Here is a 23,657-nt window from a genome sequence, read left to right as displayed (position 1 = left end):
TACGTACGTACATACATGTATACATATACATTATATATATATATATATATATATATATATATATATATATATATATATATATATATATATATATATATATATCTTCTTCAACCACATATCACTTTTAATTCCATACCATCGCAAACGAGACTGAGAGTCGCTCGAAGGAGGCATCCGTTGGAAATTGAAACGTAGACGAGCCGAGGATTCGAACCCAGCTAACCCGTAACAAAGTTACATTGACGTAAACCAATACGCTATCAAGAGATTTCTCTTGATAGCGTATTGGTTTACGTCAATGTAACTTTGTTGCGGGTAAGCTGGGTTCGAATCCTCGGCTCGTCTACGTTTCAATTTCCAACGGATGCCTCCTTCGAGCGACTCTCAGTCTCGTTTGCGATGGTATGGAATTAAAATGTATATGTGGTTGAAAAAGATATTAATTGATCACTGGGAACCATCCAATGTGTATGTGTATATGTATACTATACATACATGCATACATGCATACATACATACATACATATATACATACATACGCACATACATACGTGCGTACGTACGTACGTACGTACGCACGCACACACACACACACACACACACACACACACACACACACACACACACACACACACACACACACACACACACACACACACACACACACACACACACACACACACACACACACACACACACATATATATATATATATATATATGTATATATATATATATATATATATATATATATTTGTGTGTGTGTGTGTGTGTGTGTGTGTGTGTGTGTGTGTGTGTGTGTGTGTGTGTGTGTGTGTGTGTGTGTGTGTGTGTGTGTGTGTGTGTTTGTGTGTGTATGTATATATATATATATATATATATATATATATATATATATATATATGCATACATACTGTACATATATGTATACATGCATACAAACATACGTACATACATACTGTCGTAATCAGTAGACACAAGTAGAAAAGATGAGAGGGAGAATTTTTTTTTAGGTTAAGTACAAGTTATGAATAGATGAATACGTAGCCTATTTCTGATTCCATCAAATATGCAGTTCCGTGGCTTAAAACAAACTTCTACTCTCTGGTTAGACGGTGATCGCCCACCCAAAATGTCATCTATACGTCAATAATGTCTCTACATTTGAATTACTTATGCAAAACCAATGAAAAATTTGTCCATTTGATCATCGACAACTGAGCGTATGGTTCAGTGCTCCAGATCCATAATCCATCTTCTTGGCTTCTCGTCATACCAAGGTCCACTTTGTAAGAACACAATTGCACTTTATCTGGAGCCAATGAGAATTTTATCGAACCTCACTGATGAGATTGGAAAAAAAAAATGGAATAAAGAAGTTCAATTGCACTGTTGGGGCAATTTTCATTGCGATTTTGTACCGAGTGAAAAAAAAAAAGAACGACTCTAACCAAGAACTCTTTTGGATTAGTTTTGACACGAAATGGCGTCCGAGAAGTAAAATCTGACGAAAAAACTTTGGGCTTTTGTTTTCATTGGTTTTATTTGAATGCTTCGGCAAAGGTTGCATGAATACTGGGAATGTGTCTTGTATATTCTTTGCTCACTCTTTTAATCTCGGTCGACGAGTGAAGCAAATATACTCAACTATTGGTACGTCAATCATTGGGAACCAAGTACGCGGCGAGCAGCGAAGAATGAAAAACATACTTTTCAAAACGACATGACGTCACTAAACGTAAGTCGTCTTGCTACAGTCCGCAAACAGAGGAAGAGATGAATAAAAGCTTACTCACCTTTACATGTTCCCATTTATGTCAACCAGATTATAGTAGTCAAATTAGCTTAGAAATCTTGTGAAAATACCTTGGAGATACGTCTTGTAAATCTATTTGAGTTTACTTCCAGAATATACGCCCTGATGCCACTTGAAAACCAACTATACATGAATGTTCTCTATGAACAAAACGAATAAACACAAATATCAGACGCGAGTGTACAACAATGTGATTACCTGAAGATCCTCTCTGAGCTGGACAGAAGTCTTGTGATCGGTTATCAAGTAAGATTGTTGAGGCAGTTGGTAGTTGGCACTAGTTGTGTGATCTGGAAGTCTCTTACAGATCTTTTACAGAAGTAGGCACCTCCGTGATGCTAGAGCATCCTGACAGCAGGGAACCACCTCACAAAACTCCGTACATACATATATAAAGATGTACACACATACATGCATATGTACTATCACCAGAACTTATAACTGGTAAAGCTGTGTCACGTCCCCATGCCAAACTTGTTCAATGTGTGAAGATGAACATTAAGTATTACCCCTGAAGTAACTATAATATAAAATTAAACTGTATTGCTACATGTATAATGTATTAAATACATCCAATTGAATTATTCACCTCGATGAAAAGAGATGGGTGAGTAGGTAAGTTAAGCGATGAAATAAATACAAATATTCTATTCGAACAGGATATTCAGAAATTTCTTCTTAGTCATAGAATAGAAAAGGTTACCTTTGCAAGTTCGAAGATTTTGTCTCATAAAAACCACGGTTACGAAAACCATTGCATAGCATCTGCGTGAAGAGAACTAACTTTAGTATTGATAATTCAGATAATTAATACATCTGTATACTCTGAATGGCATCACCTCATTTTTGGAAAGTAACCTCGCCAAGCCTAAGCAAAGATATGCGAGATCGGGTATACACGTTGGGCGGGCACATGTGAAGATTACGTTAGAGGCATTATCATTCGTTGATTTTAAAGTTTGGCATCTTATGAGGCGCTCATTGAAATGATACTCATAGGTGTCCACCCATACAGTGTATGAATGAGAAAGTAGGAGATAGGAGAAGGAGAGAGAAAGAGAAAGAGATGTGGTAGGAGGAGAGGTTAGAGAGATAGAGATAGAGATATGCCAGGTCGGAGAGAAAAAGGGTGAGAGAGAAAAATATGGAGGAGATGGAGTGTGTGTGTGTGTGTGTGTGTGTGTGTGTGTGTGTGTGTGTGTGTGTGTGTGTGTGTGTGTGTGTGTGTGTGTGCGTGTGTGCGTGTGTGCGTGTGTGTGTGTGTGTGTGTGTGTGTGTGTGTGTGTGTGTGTGTGTGTGTGTGTGTGTGTGTGTGTGTGTGTGTGTGTGTGTGTGTGTGTGTGTGTGAGAGAGACAGAGAGAGAGAGAGAGAGAGAGAGCCTGATGAGCTGCCAAACATTAAAATCAACAAATTATAATTCCTCTAACATCGTCTTCACATGTGTCTACCCAACGTGTATACCCGACTCCTAGACCCTTGCCTAGGCTTGGCGAGGTTACTTTTCAAAAATGAGGTGATGCCATTCAGAGTATACAGATATATCAGTTATCTGTATCATCAATAATAAAGTTAGTTCTGTTCACGCAGATGCTATACAATGTTTAGTTTTCGTAACCGTGGTTTTTATGAGACAAAATCTTCGAACTTGCAAAGATAACCTTTTCTATTCTATGACTAAGAAGAAGTTTCTGAATATCCTGTTCGAATATAATATTTGCATTTATTTCATTGCTTTGTTTAGGCCTACTTACACACCCATTTTTATTCTAAACACGGTGAACAATTCAATTGGATGTATCTAATGTATTACTCGTATACATGAAACAATACAGTTTAATTTTATATCATAGGTACTGTAGGGGTAATACTTAATGTGTATCTTCACACTTTGAACACGTTGGATCGTAGTTCTGCATTGCAAATGATTGACCTCAACAGCAAGTTCAACCATCGCGTGCGTTAATTACCTCGTTTAGCCTACTGCCTAGTTTAGGACACCTTTCAAGGCAAGAAGGACATTACCTGTCCGAGCCGGGTGGCACTCACGTCAAACATGAGACAAACCCGTGTGCGTTTCTCGCTGTGTACGTATTACTGCCAGTCAACAGTTGCCAGATGTCGCTAGCCATTTATAGAATCGTCCTGTTTTCAAAAAAAGGATGTGTTTGTTGGATAATCATTTCACTTTGTGTTAAATTAATAATTAACAATTAGACTCTATAGGTAACGTTTATTCTAGTTCTAGTTAGGTATATAATTTCAAATATGATAATGATGCCATAAGATAGCGCTGTGCAGGAATTTGCAAATAGAAGTACGTGTATCTGCAAACATATAGTCACGTGCTGGGAGGTTGGTACGATGCATTGCATGTAGCTAGATAATGTAGGCCCTTGTGGACACTTAGTTGTAAGCCGAGGTATTTAATATATACTATAATAAGGAGCAATGTGCCTCTGTGTATACTTCTTTCTGTGTGTGGTTGTGTACGTAATGTCTGACAAATAAGATACGCCGGAAAAACGATCTTCTAGAAAAAGGGAAGATGAAAATAGTGTGATTCAAAACTTAAACATTAAAAAAGACTAGGTAATAAAATCCTTTTATGTCATTTGAGAGTGACTAGGATGCGCTTTTGGTTTAAAATATAACAATTGAAAATGTTATATCAAAAGTAATCGCCTAAGCAACGAAATAATAAATTTATTTCGAAAAAATGTGCATTTTGATTTATTAATAAATAGTTAAAGGAGATCGAAATCGAATAACACGCAAATGAAATTACTGTAATAGCAAGCTATAAATGATGGAATTATTTGGAAGTTAAGAGAAATCAGAATCCCGTGATTTTCAGGGGCGTTTACACTAGTATTTCATAATCTTCCTAAATAATAAATAAAAATGTAACTGTATTCTAAAATAAAGGCAATTACCTAGAGAACATTTATTTGAATGCCTCATGCTAAATTGTTTTCATTAATTATTAGTTAGTATTTATTTGTGATTGATTTGAAATAAGTTAGGTATAGGAAATGAAACAGTAATATGGAAACATCAATGTATTTTAGCATTTGGTACATTTTTAATATGTTTAAGGCTAAATTCCTTTTCCTTTTTGTTATCTTGCCTTTCAGTAAGGCAGCTTTGCCTCTTGGTTGGCCAAACTGACGCCTAGCAATGGTCGTTGGCTGACGAGGAATTTTTGTCTTTGCCGCCTCCGATGCCTTAAAAATAGTGCAACCTGCAGTCAGAAGGAAAGTAGTAACCTGCGCAGGATTTCTGCAGGCTTTCAGCCTCTGTTCAAATACCGCAAAAGGAGCTGAGCATGCAGGTGGTTTTAGTTCTCTTTAATTCTCTATTGATCATGCTTGTGAACTCATCAATGCTGGTGTCAATTGATTGATTTTCATTTGTTGTCTCTGCGGGGGTCTCGATAACGACAGCTACATCTTCCTCATCGTCACATGCAGCTGGTTCTTTATTACCATGAGATACTGCATTAACAGGTGTATCAGCAAATAAGCCATCTAAAAAATTCGATGTCGGCATCGGTTTGTCGCCGTATATCACCTTATACAAGACTTCTTTTTCAGCAACAGTGCAGGCGTATAGTTGTGGAAGGCGAACTGCGCTGTACTGCGACGCTGCTAATTGATGTTTGCAAACGCTACCTGTGTTTCCACAGAGGCAGCTGCACATGCCGATTGAGAGGTCCACATTGTAACAAATGCCCTCTTGTGAAGCTGACTTAACCGTATAAACTGTTCCTCCAGCATGAGTGACAGCGCACATTGGAATGGTGCTGGTGGAAGGTTCGCAAGAACTGTCCTTTTTGAGGAGGACATCTGACAACCGTAGACGAAGGTAATTGTTGTAAACGTCAGCCATTACCAACAGCAGCTGTGCACCGTTGTGTGCCTTGTTCCTGTACACAATTAGGAAATAATCATTACAATTATGAATTTGTTAATTACAAGAATTCCTATTATTAAAAATTTACATTAAAATTACGCTCAAATCTAAGGCTAAAGTAAGTGGGTTGCATACATCAAACATCTAAAATCAAGTATTTAACCCCTACCATACGGTGCCGCACACGTAGGCGTCATGAGGAGCAAGTGGATTCGCGACGCTACCATATCGGAGTCTTGATTATATTTATTATAGTCGCCCCTGTGTTTTTACATTCTCCCTAATCTGCTCTTAATCACATTCTCTGTGGTTTTCAAAATTCACGGGTGAAAGAGAGAACGATAGATATAAGCGGTGACTATATTTTATGATGCGAGTATTATTACGACACGTCGTACGGCTGGCAGCTAATGCTGCCCACGAGATTTAAGTCCCGTAGTGAAGTGGAGTTGCTGCAAATGACATATAAGGATTTTATTACCTAGTCTTTTTTAATGTTTAAGTTTTGAATCACACTATTTTCATCTTCCCTTTTTCTAGAAGATCGTTTTTTCGGCGTATCTTATTTGTCAGACATTACGTACACAACCACACACAGAAAGAAGTATACACAGAGGCACATTGCTCCTTATTATAGTATATATTAAATACCTCGGCTTACAACTAAGTGTCCACAAGGGCCTACATTATCTAGCTACATGCAATGCATCGTACCAACCTCCCAGCACGTGACTATATGTTTGCAGATACACGTACTTCTATTTCCAATTCCTGCACAGCGCTATCTTATGGCATCATTATCATATTTGAAATTATATACCTAACTAGAACTAGAATAAACGTTACCTATAGAGTCTAATTGTTAATTATTAATTTAACACAAAGTGAAATGATTATCCAACAAACACATCCTTTTTTGAAAACAGGACGATTCTATAAATGGCTAGCGACATCTGGCAACTGTTGACTGGCAGTAATACGTACACAGCGAGAAACGCACACGGGTTTGTCTCATGTTTGACGTGAGTGCAGCCGGGTCTGGGAACGTGACACAGCCGTAACGGTTATAAGCTCAGGCAACAGTACATATATGCAGGCACACATACATGTATATGTACATACATACATACGTACATGTATATATACATACATGCATACATACACACATACACACACACACACACACACACACACACACACACACACACACACACACACACACACACACACAAAGCATATATATATATATATTAACATTCAAAATTTACAAATGAATACCTATTATCTATCAGTCACTAGTTCATCTAATTCGCGCGGTTTCCGATACAGTATATTTTGTTGCGTATTCTGTCATTTACTTATCATTTCATGCTCATTTCCTTCTTCCCTTTTTGTCTTTTTTCTCATTTCCTTTTCCATATTTCCCAGCTTCGCATTTCTTCATCTTATCCATTATTCTACTTTACACATTTCTATATTCATTTGGTAACTTAAATATTTGGTTATTTATTGATCTGTTTATTTGTTTATTCATTTATTTATTTAATGACTTACATATCCATTCTTATATTCTTTATTAATTTATTCATATACCTATTTCCTCATTTAATTTTTCATAAATTCATTTATTCATTTACATATAAAGTTGATTCATCTTTTCATTTAATGTCCAAAGTATTTACTCCAAATTTTGGAACCAATTGCTGTTTTTGTTTTACTTTTTCTGTTTTTGTTTTTTATTTTTCTTTAGTTTTTGAATCTTAGTTTATGATTCGTCCCCGAGCATTTGATCTTGTGCCTGTTTCTTCTCCATCAAGTCGACGATGATCTTCTCCAGATCCAGAGCATTTAGTCGTTTTTGTATAATCTGCAAAATGATAGCAATAATTACAACAATAATAATAATGATAACAAAATATAATGATGATTATGAAGATAAGAATAATTATGATAATGATGATAAAGGTGATAATGATGATATCAACAACGACAACGACGACGACAACGACAACGACAACGACGACGATGACGATGGCGATTATGTTGATGTTGATATTGATGTTGATGATGATGATGATGATGATGATGATGATGATGATGATGATGATGATGATGATGATGATGATGATGATGATGATGATGATGATGATGATGATGACGACGACGACGACGACGACGACGACGACGACGACGACGACGACGACGACGAAGATGACGACAACGACACGACGACGATGACGACGACGAAGATGACAATGATGACAGCCCAATGCAATATGATTTATTAAAGTCACCCCTAGACTTGTATCTACACATATATATCTTTATAAAGGTAGCATGTAAATAATATTCACTTTCAGCAATACTCACATATATTCTATTTTTGTACATAATACACAGTAATCACACAAGTAATGTTATCTATTACCAAAGGCTTATGCCCAAATTATCATATACATTCTCGTTGCTACCGGTTTCTTTGGTTTCTGTGATGATCCTAAAATCGATCAAACGCATCATTCAGGAAACAGAGCAAGTGCGTCTGCCCCAGACCTATCATAACTCAAACTTCCTTCCTCTTCATTCTTTGTATAGACACGGTAAAGGAAACATGGACCGGAGGTGAAGTTTTTATTACTGACGTTTCGTCTAACGGCTTTTCTCAAAGACGAAACGTCATGAATAAAAGCTTCACCTCCAGTCCATGTTTCTTTTACCGTGTCTATACAACTTGTTCACATGGATTTTCATTTCATTCTTTCTTTACAGTAACTCTCCAAATCCCCCCCTCCTCCCCTCTCACCCGTCTTACCCATCCTGCCCTGTACCATTCAGGAAGCAACTCTTTCCTTTAAACCAGAAGTAGCTAACAGGGTTTACTTGGTTCAAAGATGAGATACGAGCTTGATGCCACAAACTCACTAAAGGGTATCACACTGGGCCTCAAAGGCTTTATCAGCGCCGACAGTTGAAAGTTCGTTTGAGTTAAAACGACTTTGGTTATAATATTCTAGTTTCCAAATCTCCAACTTTGGTTACAATAATCTATTTTTCAAATCTTAAAACATCAAATTATCTTTCCGTTATATATATATAGCAAATCTGAATGATGAACTAAGCTTGTAAACCTATACGAATGTTAGACATAATATATATTCCTAAAGAAGTCTAGATTTTTGTAAGTGAAGTCATATTCAAGTTATTCAAATGCAGGTTGGAGGTAAAATGTGTGAGGAAAAGTAGCCCAGTATGGTAACCCCTTACGCTAACTACCTTCCCGGAAATGGTTAATCGAAATTACTCTTTAAACCCTTTCCCTTCCTGAACGGGAGGTTTGTCAACAGATGAATAAAATCGACTGACGTCACCGGGAGTGTAATCGTTAAAGTAATCGTTGAAGTAATCGTTAAAGTAATCGCCTTGGTTGAAGTACCAATACCGACACGTAATCCTGAAACACGTTTTATCAGAATTTTTTTGTGTTCTTAATTATACAAATATGTCTTTCATTGTTAAGTATTTCATATATCTCTATACACAATAACCCTTTTTAATTAAAACTGATTTTCTGACAGCAAAGTTGCAATAACACAACAACAACGAAATGTATATTTGCATAGTATCAATACATTACGGGGAAGTATCTTCTCATAAGGCAACAAATCTTCATCCGATATATAATTAGTGATTTTGAGCACTGGACTCAGTGCTGTGAGTCACAAGGCGTGAGTGAGAGTAGGAACACAGAAAAGTGTGAGTTTGGCTCAACAAATGCAGTCGGTAATTACAGGTCTGCCGTGCAATTGACATTTTGTAGAAACTACTCAACTATGAGCCTGAAAATGTTAGCTGCTCGTAAGACGAAAGTGATAAAAGTGTAATTTGATCACTGAATCTTTGAAACGAACCTCTCAATTTGTAAACTACTCGTAAAGCGCTATAATAAAAAGCGTTATTTTCTTTTTTCTTCCATTTTCTTTTTTCGTCTTATTTGTCTATTTATTCACTTATTTTCTTTTGTACTTTTAACATCTTTATTTTTTCTTATGTCTTCCTGCCCTTTTCTTATTTATTATCTATTTTCTACCATTGTTTATTTCTCTCATTCCGTTTGTCTTTCTTCATTTTCTTCCTCTTTTTTTTCCTTCCTTTCATTCTTTATTTTTCTTGAGTTTCCTTCTGTTTTTCTTCCTTTCCCTTTATTTAGCTGCGTTTTTTGATATCGTGTATGTGGTTTGAAAAAACTAAACAACTCGACTGCACGTACGAGGTGCTAGAATCAAAACGCAATACTGGTCTACAACACCTCTACTATCCACCATTGCATTAGGAATCGAACCCGGACCCCCCACATCATGACCAGGGACTTTAACTACTTCTCCACACAAGATCAGGAAAAGATATTGAAGTAGACAGGCACCAGGTTATTGTACAGAAGCAATTCACAAACCAAAGATGATGGAAAGGGAGGGAGAGGGTAGGGTAGAGTCAAGTAGGGAAGGTAGTGGAGAAGGGGGGGGGAGTAGGGGGGAGAGGAAACAAAGGTTAAAAGAGGGTTGGGGGACATGATCAAAGGAGCAGGGCAGCAGCCTTAAACGATAATGCTGGCCACAAGAAAACACATCATATTGATATCGACCGTACGTCTTGGATGAATAAAGTCGATAGTTGATTGCAATTTGGTTACATTCGGGTCACTCGTTCAATCACTGTCACTACATATATATATATATATATATATATATATATATATATATATATATATATATATATATACATATGTGAATATAATTGCCATTGACGGCGTATATCAATCAAATAATTCCGACAGTCATACGGGATTCGAACCGGTGCCTTGCGTGGCGCTAAGCCAAAGCTCTACCGACTGAGCTAAAGGAGCTCTAAAGTTCCCCAACTTGGAAGTTGATCTAACTCCCGAAGAACTAAGTCGACCACTAACTGCCGTACTTACGTTGTAATACCTGAATAGAATCGCCACTGACGGTAGAGCTTTGGCCTAGCGTCACGCAAGACCCCGGTTGATTGATATACGCCGTCAATGGCAATTCTATTCAGGTGTTGCAACGAAGAAAGTCCATGAAGGATTCGCACCAGTTTAACCACTAGCTTAATTCTCCGTAAAATTAAGTTAGGACGGCAGTTAGCAATCGACTTAGTTCTTCGGGAGTTACATCAACTTCCAAGTTTGAGACTTTAAGAGCTCCTTTAGCTCAGTCGGTAGAACTTAGGCCTAGCGCCACGCAAGACCCGGTTCGAATCTCGGGGTGACAGTCGGTATTATCTTTTATACAATATATATATATATATGAAGGGTTTAATAAGGCTTAATAAACCCTTCCAATCGAGTCTGGTGACTGACTCTTCACCGATGTGGATCACAGTCCCCAAATTTTCACGTACATATATATATATATATATATATATATATATATATATATTTATATATATATATATATATATATATATATATATGGAAATAGACTCATCCGCTGGGATTCGAACCCTTGCCTAGGCGGCTTACGTCTTATAAGACAAAGGCCTTTACCGACCATGCTATCTCAACCTTACAAAACGAAACGACTTGGCCGTGAACCAAGTCGTTTGGGTTTGTAGGGTGGTGATAGCAAGGTCGGTAAGGCCTTTGTCTTATAGTGCCGTGAACCAAAACATATATATATATATATATATACACGAGTATATATCATGCATGCATTGTTTCACCTACTAAGTGATTTCATTCACTAGAAAGAAACCACTTACGCAGTGCAATGTGTAAAACATACAAAAAAAGGGAAGTCCCTGTTAGGTAGGCTTTCTGTTTGTATCTGCCTACTAGAACCAAGTGTTGTCAAAATTGTCCTTTTATCCTTTAAAACCAATATTTTTTTAAGTTGAGTTCTCTATCTACCAGATGCTGCCAGAGAGTCGATTCCTTAGCAACAACCCACCTCACTCCTCAAGACAATATTGGCATACGTCTTCCTAAATCGTTTATTCATTTATCATTTCAAAGAACTATTTGTATAAATAAAGAAAAATGATAACAAGTGGCAACAAAAGGGTCTAAATGTAATAGATATGGCTTGGCCTCAGGCATAAAACCCCTAATCCAACATACAACGAAGGAAAGCAAATAAACACACTCGCAAACACGGAGGTGCTTGATACCTTATGCTGGACCTCATTACTAAACCTATTACAGGTCTACGGAGAACCATCATTTGACTGAATCATTCATCCCAGCCCCAAAGGTCAAGCGCAGTCATCAATTATATCGGATGCCTTGTGGGAGTATTCCTGTTTACGCCATCAAAGATGAACAAGAGTATTCGGTTTATAAGCGCATACCAGGAACAGTTTTCTCATTCTCGATTTTTTTCTCTTTCTCTCTATTTTGATCTTTTGCACGCTTTCTATATATTTGTCTTATTTTCTCTCTCTCTCTCTCTCTCTCTCTCTCTCCTCTCTCTCTCTCTCTCTCTCTCTCTCTCTCTTTATCTATCTATCTATCTATCTACCTATCTATCTTTCTCCCTCTCTCTCTCTTTCTATCTATCTATCCATCTATCTATCTATCTATCTATCTCCCTTTCTCTTTCTCAGTCTCTCTCTCTCACTCTCTCTCTCTCTCTCTCTCTCTCTCTATTTCTCTCTCTCTCTCTCTCTCTCTCTCTCTCTCTCTCTCTCTCTCTCTCTCTCTCTCTCTCTCTCTCTCTCTCTCTCTCTGTATGTATGTATGTATGTATGTATTTATGTATGTATGTATGTATGTATGTATGTATGTATGTATGTATGTATGTATGTATGTATGTATGTATGTATGTATGTATGTATGTATGTATGTATGTATGTATGTATGTATGTATGTATGTATGTATGTATGTATGTATGTATGTATCTCTCTCTCTCTCTCTCTCTCTCTCTCTCTCTCTCTCTCTCTCTCTCTCTCTCTCTCATTCTCTTTCTTTCTCCCTTTTTAGCTTGTTCACCCAGGTAACATCTAAGGGCGCCTACATGTGACCAAATGGACAAAAGGACTCTCCGGGTGATGAGGAGGGGCCGTAGGCCGTCGCGTCATCACATCGCCGGGCCTTTCTTCCAGACGGATCACATCTTGGACGCGAACCCTTTGGCACTGTTTACATAAAAAAGACGCTCACAATTGGTCTCTGTCCGCTGTCCAAATACTACTCAAAATAGTGAATGAATGGATGAATGAATGGATGAGTGAATGAATGAATGAATGAACGAATGAATGAATGAATGAATGAATGAATGAATGAATGAATGAATGAATGAATGAATGAATGAATGAATGAATGAATGAATGAATGAATGAATGAATTTATTGATAATGTCACTGAAATGGTGAATGCATAGATGACAACTTTGGACCACTTATCCTTCCCGGACTGTAGTTGTATTATGTCAGCAATGACCGACTCATCTATTCTTGGGGTCATAGGTACAGTAAAGAAGGGTAGGAGAATGGAGGAAAATTAGAAGTTAAAAATTATTATAATTTTTGAGTGGGGCTTTATCCCTAGTTACAATATATATATTTCAGATCGATAAGAGTGTAAAACTGAGCCTAATATCAGAATTATTTTACTTATTTGTTTATTTTATTTTGTTTTATTTTTTATGTCACGAACTAGAATGGAAGAAAAGTAGAACTTAAAAATTATTATAATTTTTGAGTGGGGCTTTATCCCTAGTTAGAATATATATATTTCAGATCGATAAGAGTGTAAAACTGAGACGAATATCAGAATTATTTTATTTATTTATTTATTTTATTTTGTTTTATTTTTTATGTCACGAACTCAGCCCCGCCCTCTCTTCTTAGATTCGAACAGAGTGTCCTTCCGAAGGACGTTTTTGGAGAAGGGGAAATTAACGTAACATGATGACCTTACCACGAGCTCGCTTGACGTCAAGTAGGACTCGAATTGCCCTCGACTCCTGACCTCCGTCGCAAGTAGCGTCGCTTTAATCCACTTAACTAATAAACATTCCAACATAAAATCGACAATTCAAACTATGTCGTGGTCCGCAAGATAATAAGCCATAGCCTTGTGACCTGGTTTAATGAATGTTAATTTGTTTATAACTCAAATAACTATGTTGCATAAGAAGCTAGATGGGTTAGCGGGATTGTTCGTAGGAATGGTAGGCAGTTCACTGGAAGCAATATTTTTTAATGAGAATTATGGTTTACAATATGGTAACTCAAGGGAAAAAATGTAAATTTAGTGAGGATGATCTGTACGATGAGTTGACGTGGGGAGAGGAAAGTAGTGATAAATATATAATCGAAGGGAAAAAATTGCCTCACAACATCCAACCTGGCCTTACCTCCTGCTCGACAAAAACAGTGTACATGGTCACTGATGCCTTCGTGGGCCTTACTTCCTGCAAACCCAAGCCTTACACGGACCTTACTAGGGTTCGTGATGAAGGCAGGTTGTGACCAATGGTCCTTACCTGCTGAAGAGGACCTTTGATGGCCTTCATGATGACATTACGGAGAGCGTTAGGGACGACGTTGACGACTGCCTCAATGAGGTAATCCATTGTCCTTTCGCCCGAAGAATGTACCGCCAAGTTTCCTACAGAGTATTCAAGATATGTAAATACAGAGTATGTATAATACATGAATATATATATATATATATATTTATATATATATATGTATATATATATATATGTATATATATATATATATATATATATATATGCGAATAAATCACAAAAACACATGATTCACAAAATGTGTAATAAAACCATTTGGAAAATAAAATGAAAGGTGAACGAACGTTTTCGTCTATTTAAGACATTTTCAAAGGTACAGAGTAAGGTAGAAGTGACATTACATATACAAAAAAAGCACACTAGGGAGGAATTAGGACAGGTCCAATATACACACACACACACACACACACACACATATATATATATATATATATATATATATATATATGTATATATATACATATATATATATATATATATATATATATATATATATATATGTGTGTGTGTGTGTGTGTGTGTGTGTGTGTGTGTGTGTGTGTGTGTGTGTGTGTGTGTGTGTGTGTGTGTGTGTGTGTGTGTGTGTGTGTGTGTGTGTGTGTGTGTGTGTGTGTGTGTGTGTGTGTGTGTGTGTGTGTGTGTGTGTGTACACTGATTATTCCTCAGTACATAGATTTACATCTTTTCAACCACATTGATGGCGCAATTGTTTAAGTCACTGTGTATGTGTTACCTTCTCAGCTTGGTTCGAATCCATAGCTTGACTATGTATCACTTTATACTGTATATATATATATATATATATATATATATATATATATATATATATGTATATATATACATGTATATATATATATGTTTATATATATATCATATATATATATATATATATATATATATATATATATATATATACACGTAGGAGCCACATATGTTCAATCATCAACAAAGGCAAGATTACCTTGTAATATTCCTTTTCTCTTCACATGTGGCAGCTTAAACTTTAAAGTAACATTTGTGTTTGAAGAGATTATGCGATATTAGAGTAAAGTCAGTCTCACTGAATTACTAGTATGCACTCAAGTGAAATTTATCAATTCAGTATGACATTTTGACTGTATGACTTAGAATTGTACCCTCATGAAAGAATTCAGTCTGATTGATTGAAATCATAACACTTTACTGAAATGAAAATTGTATATCTGAGTACACTCATACGCGTGCACACACACGCACGCGCGCACACACACACACACACACACACACACACACACACATATACCACAATGTCTAAAGAATGTGAAATAATATTTTTCCATATGCATATATAGATACGTTGAAAAGCTTAGAAGGCATGAAATGGCCCAAGCTAGAGGAATACATGAATTCAAATATAAGTAGAATAAGTGGAAAATAAGAATATAAACCAAGTTTCAATCATATATGCCTATTCATACAGAAAATATGAATAGAGGCATGAAAGCCTAATATGAACCAGCTTGTGTCCCACTACAAGCAGTGTCACAAAAAGAATAACTACCAAGTTTGACATAAATTTTTCATGAAAGCCGAATACGAACCAACTTGTCTACTACCACAATGTCATACAAAAACAAATCGGGAAAAATAACTACCAAGTTTTATATCAATTTTTCTGAGCACAGGAGGGTGTCGAATATCCGCGTCCTGCTGGGCCTCGACGATGATCGCCAGGGATTCGACCTCAATGTCGAGGTGCCCACCGAAGGAAGGCAGAAGCGCTGCCGACATCGTCCAGTCTGTTGCGGCCTTTACCTCCTGCGTTCCGATCTGGTTAAGAGTAAGTTAAGGCGTTTATTGAGTCTTAGTTAAGTTAGTTGTGGTTCCTCAATGCATCAGTTACCGACTATCCTAACCTCTCTTGTTTTTCATAGTACCAACCTTATACTGTGAGTATCAATGATACGACGTTTCTTGAGTTTTAGGTAAGTTAGTTGTGGATCCTAAATGATTCTGTTACTGACTATGATCTCTCATGAGCTTTCAATATCAGTTAAGATGTCTTTAGATCTTTTTTATTTAGTATCAACCTTATACTGTGAGTATCAATGATACGGCGTTTCTTGAGTTTTAGGTAAGTTAGTTGTGGATCCTAAATGATTCTGTTACTGACTACTCTGATTTCTCATGAGCTTTCAATATCAGTTAAGATGTCTTTAGATTTTTTTTATCTAGTATCAACCTTATACTGTGAATATCAATGATATGGCGTTTCTTGAGTTTTAGTTAATTTAGTTGTGGCTCCTCAATGCTTCCGTTACTGACTATCCTAACCTCTCATGAGTTTTCAATGTCATTTAAGATGTCTAGATTTTTTCTAAATTTAGTACCAACTTTATACTCTGAATATCAATGATATTGCGTTTCTTGAGTTTTAGTCAGCTGTGGCTCTTCAATGCTTCTGTTACTGACCACCCTAACCTCTCATGAGCTTTCAGTATCAGTTAAAATGTCTTTAGATTTTTCTTTTTTTAGTACCAACCTTATACTGTGAATATCAATGATATTAGTCTGATAATCTCAATAAATATTTATTGTACACTTGTTTCTTGATATTTTTATGGTAACACATTTCTTATTTGTTTTATTCTAGTTAAGTTAGTTGTGGTTCCTCAATGCTTCTGGTACTGACTATCATAAGAATATAAGAATGAAGGAGAGTGCAAGAGACCATAAGGCCTAAACTAGGCAGTTCCATATCCATCACCACCTGTCATCTCCATCCATATAGTTGTCTAACCTATCCTAACCTCTCATGAACTTTCAAGATATCTTTAGATTTTATTTTTATTACCAACCTTATATTGTAAATATATTTATTATTTATTTTATTATGGTTAATGTCAGGCTTTTTTTTCAATATCTCAATGAAATCACCTGACGCCAAACAAATAAAGAACATGAAAAGTAATGTGTGTCACTTGTGACGATATTAACTCCTTTATAGTGGCACATGCTATCAATATCGCTCATATCGAAGTCAGGCAATTTCCTTTGTTTTAGGCCGCTGCGTTTCCTAACCTGGGGGTTCCGAAATCAATTATAGGGGGTGCTGTGAAGTGATGCACACCAAAATCACATTGATATATGTATCATTGAATACCCAGTTGTGCATATTTGACTTTTTTCGTGTTATTTAATTTTTCTTGGGTGTTCTTATGTCTTCTACGAGCAATATTGTAAGTTTGTTTCAGTTCTAAGGAATCAAGAAATTAAATCATCAAGCAGTATACTTCACTTTCTTTTATCCTTCTAATAACAGCAAGATAAAGGTGCTGGATTGCTTAGACATGACTGCAGGGGGTGCTATGGTCGGAAAAGGTTGGGAAACGTTATTTTAGGGAAAGAATGTCTCTACTGAAGAGGATCTCTCCAAAGTCGAAACCTTCTGGTACAGGTGTGGGTAACCTTTGGAAATAGACTGTGCAAAAGGTGTTTCTTAGTGCGCAAGTTAATGTCAGTTCAAATGTATTGTTTACAGTGAGGATACCAGTAAATGTTAATTCCTGGATGATTTGATTTCAATTTGATTTCTTGACATATTTTGTTTATTTGAAGCATTCATGTGATTTTTCGAGACTGTACCAAGATGTTTCTTAGTGCGCATGTTAATGTCAGTTCAAATGTATTGTTTACAGTGAGGATACCAGTAAATGTTAACTCCTGGATGATTTGATTTCAACTTGATCTCTTGACATATTTTGTTTATTCGAAGCTTTCATGTGATTTTTCGAGATTGCGGTAAGAGTTTTTTTTAGTGCGCAAGTTAATGTCAGTTCAAATGTACTGCTTACAGTGAGGATACCAGTAAATGTTAATTCCTGGATGATTTGATTTCAATTTGATTTCTTGACATATTTTGTTTATTTGAAGCATTCATGTGATTTTTCGAGACTGAAAAGTTTTCAAAACCTGATGGCGTCTCAGAGGTTCCAGAGGTTCTCGACTGTCAGAAGAAAGTAGAAGATGAGGACCCTACGCCAGGAGGTGCCTAGCTATGCGCTTGGACTGTTGATGACAGTCACTGCTGGGAACTAGACAGGAGTGCGGGATTCGAACCCGCAACTAATCGAATACAAGACCAACATGATACTACAAAGGATTACAAAGGCGGAGCATGCCGACAGGAGACCTTTTGGTCCATATCTAGGTCGGATGCGAAAAAATCATAATAATGATAGATAAATAAATCAATAAATGAAAACTATAATAATGTAGATAATAAATAAAATACATAAATGCATAGGTATAGTTAAATAATAAACAAACAGGTAAATAGTAAATAATAATAAATTGACATATAACTAATAATAAATGAGAATCAAGCAAATAATGATAAACGGATAAATTATATCACCAAAACATCAATTCGGAGGAAATGTAAGTTTTTAAACTGTCGACGAATTTATATTTTTTTCTTGTGATGCCTTAGCAAATATATCTTACTATTTTCTTCTTGAAATTTGTGAAAAGAAAGTTGAATAGTCTGATATTGCTGAAGTGCTGTAATCTATCTGTTTGAACCTGTCAGAATTAAAAAAAAAAAAAAAAAAATCAAGTTGTCGGAATAACAGGCTTGTCAAAATGCGCGCGCTTACAGAAACAGAACTTGAGAAAGACTAAAAAAAAAAAAAAAAAAATGCGAATCCAGAATTTGTCATCCAGATTTGAATCAAGAAGGTATGAACAGAATTTAGGAAAGACAAAAAATAAAAAAATAATAAAAAAAAAAACACTGAGGTTTGCGAATCCAGTTTTCATTCAGATTTGTTATTCATTTCTGCAACACGAATTTAACTTATCTTTACACTATTTTCATCCTTATGTTAAACTAATCTTTATATAACAATACTGATCGACTCACCTGAATGGTAACGTAGACGCGATTGTCAATGAATTGCGTAGATATTTCGTGTGTGCGATGGATTGTAGTCAGTCCAGTGATCTTCAGGTTTGACAACTGTAACATAGAAGAAAACTTAGTGTGTGATAAATTATGCATAGATTCTTTTCTTAGACATAAACTCAGATACAGACTTATGCCTAGACTTAGACAAAGACTTAGTAGAACAAATGGCAATACTAAACTCGCTACGCTAGCAGGGTAGCAAACGAACAGATCGTAAGGGTAGGAAGGTTTTACACCAGAGGTACCGCTGTAATTCGACTACATAAAGATACAAAAGAAGATAAAGATCGAGAAAGGAGTGCGGTAAGACGATACGATTTCATCCAAGTTATTTACAGCTTTATTAGAAGAAAAATTCAGAAGGTTGAGTTTGGAAGAGAAAGGTTTGAAGATTAATGGCGAATATTTCAACCACCTGAAATTTAAGGATGACATTATTCATACATCAGAAAGAGCAGAAGACTTGCAAGATAACGTCACCCTCATAAAGAATTTGCCTAAGTCATTTTTCGTCAATTTCTGGATTTTTTTTTCTAAATAAATTTTTCATTGTTCCTTGTGGTACAATTCCCAATTTTTTATTTAGTATCTGAGTAGGTTAAAACTACGCTAGGAGGAACATTACAAAGGATTACAAAGGCGGAGCATGCCGACAGGAGACCTTTTGATCCATATCTAGGTCGGATGCGAAAAAAAAATCATATTAATAATAAAATAATAAATAAAAACTATGATAATGTAAATAACAAATAAAATACATAAATAAATGCAGAGGTATAGTTAAATAATAAACAAACAGGTAAATAGTAAATAATAATAAATCAACATATAACTAATAATGATTACGTACTGTACATTCATAAAATAGAAAAACGATTTTTTTTTTTCGATTTCCTGAGAAGTTGGACAAATGACTGAGGCACTTCTTTATGAGGGTGCCGATATGTTGAGTTACCTGAACAAGTAAATCCTCAAAGTAGGTTTGAAGATGAATAAGAGTAAAATCAAAGTAATGTTCAACACGATAGCTCAAAGTAAGGAGAGTGCAATTGATGGTGAGAGTATTGAACAAGTTAAAGAGTATGATTATTTAGGTCAGATGGTGAAAGTGACCAAAGATCATGATAATGAGATGAAAATGCGTATTATAATTGGTTGGAAAATTTTTGGGATAATAAAATTAAGAGAGGCTCTCTACCTTTATGTTTGAAACGCAAAGTTTACAATCAATGCATTCTGCCAGCAATAATCTACGGGTATGAGACGAAATTGACGAAGACGATGGAGACAAAGTTGAGGAATGCTCAGAGGAGAATAGAGAGATTAATGGTAGGAATAACGCTGAGAGACCGAAAGAGAGTAAGTTAAGAGAGTAAGTTGGGTGAGAGAGCAGACTGGGGTGATAGTGTAGAGGCGGTAAAAGTGGAATTGGGTAGGTGAGTTAGTACGAACGACTGATGAACGTTGGAGCAAGTGTGTTACTGAATGGACGACCCGAGATGGGAAGCGTGCAAGAGGGAGACCAAACAGAAGGTGGAGGGACGAGATAGAGAAGTTTGCTGGATTGACGTGGTAGAGGTTGACGCAGTCGTATGAGTCATGGAATGCAATGAAAAAGGCCTTCGTACAGCAGTGGACTCAGGATGGCTGATTAATTGGCACGTACATATATATATATATATATATATATATATATACATAAATATGTATATATATATAAATATATATATATATATAAATATATATATATATATATATATATATACATAAATATGTATATATATAAATATATATATATATATAAATATATATATTAACTTTTTCCGTGAGCTCTCAGGTGTGAGAGCTCACGGAAAAAGCTAATTAATAATTCTTTTGCTGTCGTTTTTAACAGAACATGCCTCAGAGAGAATTTCCTGCTACGCTTCACCAATATAAACATATAAATAAAAATAAATACATATATATATATATAAATATTTGTGTGTGTGTGTATGTGTGTCTGTGTAGGAACTAGTCTTTCATCACATAAAATGCTACGTGACTCTAGTCCGTAAAGTCATCACTAAATTCCTAAAACATCGACTGCACAATACTTATGCAGTCAGTACCCTACACCCCAAGAACCCCAAGAAGACACCAAAATTGTCCGAAGAAGAGTGGGAATAAATGAGGATTCAGTTCTTACCGTGGGCGAGGATCCAACATACTGTTTGAGTTGTTCATCTTCGACTTGCATTGGGTCAAACCCTCTGGCTCGAATCTCGGATCTGGCAGAGGCGATCGCGAAGTCAACGGGGGAGATGGTGGTCGGGAAGGTATGAGATGCGAGTTTCTCCTTCAGGATGCCATTGCCCTTCTCTATCACCATGTCTCTTAGCTTTAGGAGAAAGAGGGAGAAAGATAGAAATAATGAATGTGAAGTACAGCTGGCTAAATATATACACAAATATATATATATATATATATATATATATATATATATATATATATATATATATATATATATATATATATATATTGGATAATGGTATGTTATAACACATTTTTTATAAAAGTTCACTATAAACCCACTGTCGGAGAAATAATAACGGAAATAAAGAGAAACTGTATATTTCGACTACTGTCTGTAGTCCTCTTCAGCAGAATCGCTTACGAGAAAGTTAAGATGCAAGTTTATATAGGGTGGTGAGGTATTACATAAAAGGGGATGGGGCAAAGTAGGGGGACTCATATATATATATATATATATATATATATATATATATATATATATATATATATATTGATATGATTGATTGATTGAACTGCGCTAATAGCTTTGGCTATCTTAAGATTCAAATTCTTCAGTTTGAAGAATAACTCTTTGTCGTCATAGTTCAAAGTATGAATATAATCATTCATGATTTCAAAATCATGGAGAAGAGGGTGCAGTAAAAGGCGCTGCTGAATTCCAATGGTTATAATGACACAATGTAACAGCGTAAAAGCTGTTGACACAAACTTTTCGCCTCTCACGGAGGCTTCTTCAGGGCTAGAAGAACTTTAAATTCGAAGGCTAACTAGGTCTGCTATCAACAAAGATGTAGTCAATAATAATGGTCTCTGGCCGACTGTGTCAGTCCTTAAAAATTAGGGTGGTAAGGGTTGTAGGAGAGGTCATCGTAATTTTTTTTGGGAGAGGTCACTGGAGAAAGCAGGTGAGGTTAAAAGAAGTTTCTGGGTGAGGTCACTAGAAGGAGAAGGAGATGTCAAATGAAATCTCTGGGTGAGGTCACTAGTGGAAGGCGAGGACGACGGGAGTCTCTGGGGGAGGTCACTTGAAGAAGCGGGCGAAGTCGAAAGGGGGAGCCATGGGTGAGGTCACTAGGAGGGGTAGGAAAGGTCATCAGTCTTATTCCGGAGCTTGTGGAGGAAAGTCTCGCTCGACTTCTGGTTTTGGGTCCTGTGGGCTGGGAATTTTGATGCTGCTGAGGGTTTTGGTAAACGTATCGTTCTAGTAGGGGTTCGGATGCACCTTGAACTTGTGGTTTTAGTCGGGCATGATGTTCCTGGGGGCGGGCTGAAGGGAGGATGAAGTCTGCAGCTTGCTGTACATTGATGGAGGGCCGCTGAGTAATAATAGCAACAGATTCAGCAATCTACAGTCTTTTGAAATTTGTTTCTTTGTGGAGTACAATTGTATTGTATACTAATGTTAAGTGGTGCCTTCATGTCGTGGTGGTCAATGAAGTGTTGGAAGATAGAGCCTCGGTTTCGGTGGTATTGGAGACGTCTTCTTAGTGTGGTGGAGGTTCTACCAATGTAGGAAAAGGAGCCGTCACAGCGGCCCTCCTGGTAAGAAAACTTATAAGCTACATTGGTCGAGGCTTCCTTCGGGATTGTTGAACCATGACAACAAAAAGTTATTCTTCAAACTGAAGAATTTGAATCTTAAGATAGCCAAAGCTATTAGCGCAGTTGATTTCAATCAAAACTGTCTACGTGAAAACCTGTGCCCTAGAAAAAAAAAATATATATATATATATATATATATATATATATATATATATATAAATATATATAAATATATATGTATATATACATATATAATTATATATATATATATGTCGCTCCATTTTGTGTGTGTGTGTGTGTGTGTGTGTGTGTGTGTGTGTGTGTGTGTGTGTGTGTGTGTGTGTGTGTGTGTGTGTGTGTGTGTGTGTGTGTGTGTGTGTGTGTGTGTGTGTGTGTGTGTGTGTGTGTGTGTGTGTGTGTGTGTGTGTGTGTGTGTGTGTGTGTGTGTGTGTGTGTGTGGAATCTCTCACATACCGTGTCTGTAATGATAGGCCGAACAAAACTGTTGAAGAATGTGTCTGCAGCTCTGACAGCGATTGATTCCGCCATCGCCAAATTCTCGAAATACAGATCCAAATCTTTGTACTC

General features: G+C 36.4%; 1 protein-coding gene across 1 annotated transcript in view; it reads right to left on the bottom strand.

Annotated features, from left to right (window-relative positions):
• Positions 1-7,321: 7,321 nt before the first annotated feature.
• Positions 7,322-23,657, bottom strand: part of LOC143035068 (uncharacterized) — a gene marked incomplete at its 5' end in the record, with an annotated part of 18,135 nt that continues 1,799 nt past the window's right edge. Inside the window, 6 exon segments of the mRNA XM_076201564.1 lie at positions 7,322-7,595; positions 14,237-14,361; positions 15,919-16,093; positions 19,188-19,283; positions 21,421-21,612; positions 23,544-23,657. The exon segment at positions 23,544-23,657 is cut by the window's right edge and continues 9 nt beyond it. Coding sequence (XP_076057679.1) covers positions 7,494-7,595; positions 14,237-14,361; positions 15,919-16,093; positions 19,188-19,283; positions 21,421-21,612; positions 23,544-23,657 — 804 coding nt within the window.

Source organism: Oratosquilla oratoria, chromosome 18 (genome assembly GCF_046742065.1).
Source record: "Oratosquilla oratoria isolate Oo_2021 chromosome 18, ASM4674206v1, whole genome shotgun sequence".
NCBI lineage: Eukaryota > Metazoa > Arthropoda > Malacostraca > Stomatopoda > Squillidae > Oratosquilla > Oratosquilla oratoria.
This window is presented reverse-complemented; position numbering and strand designations above follow the sequence as displayed.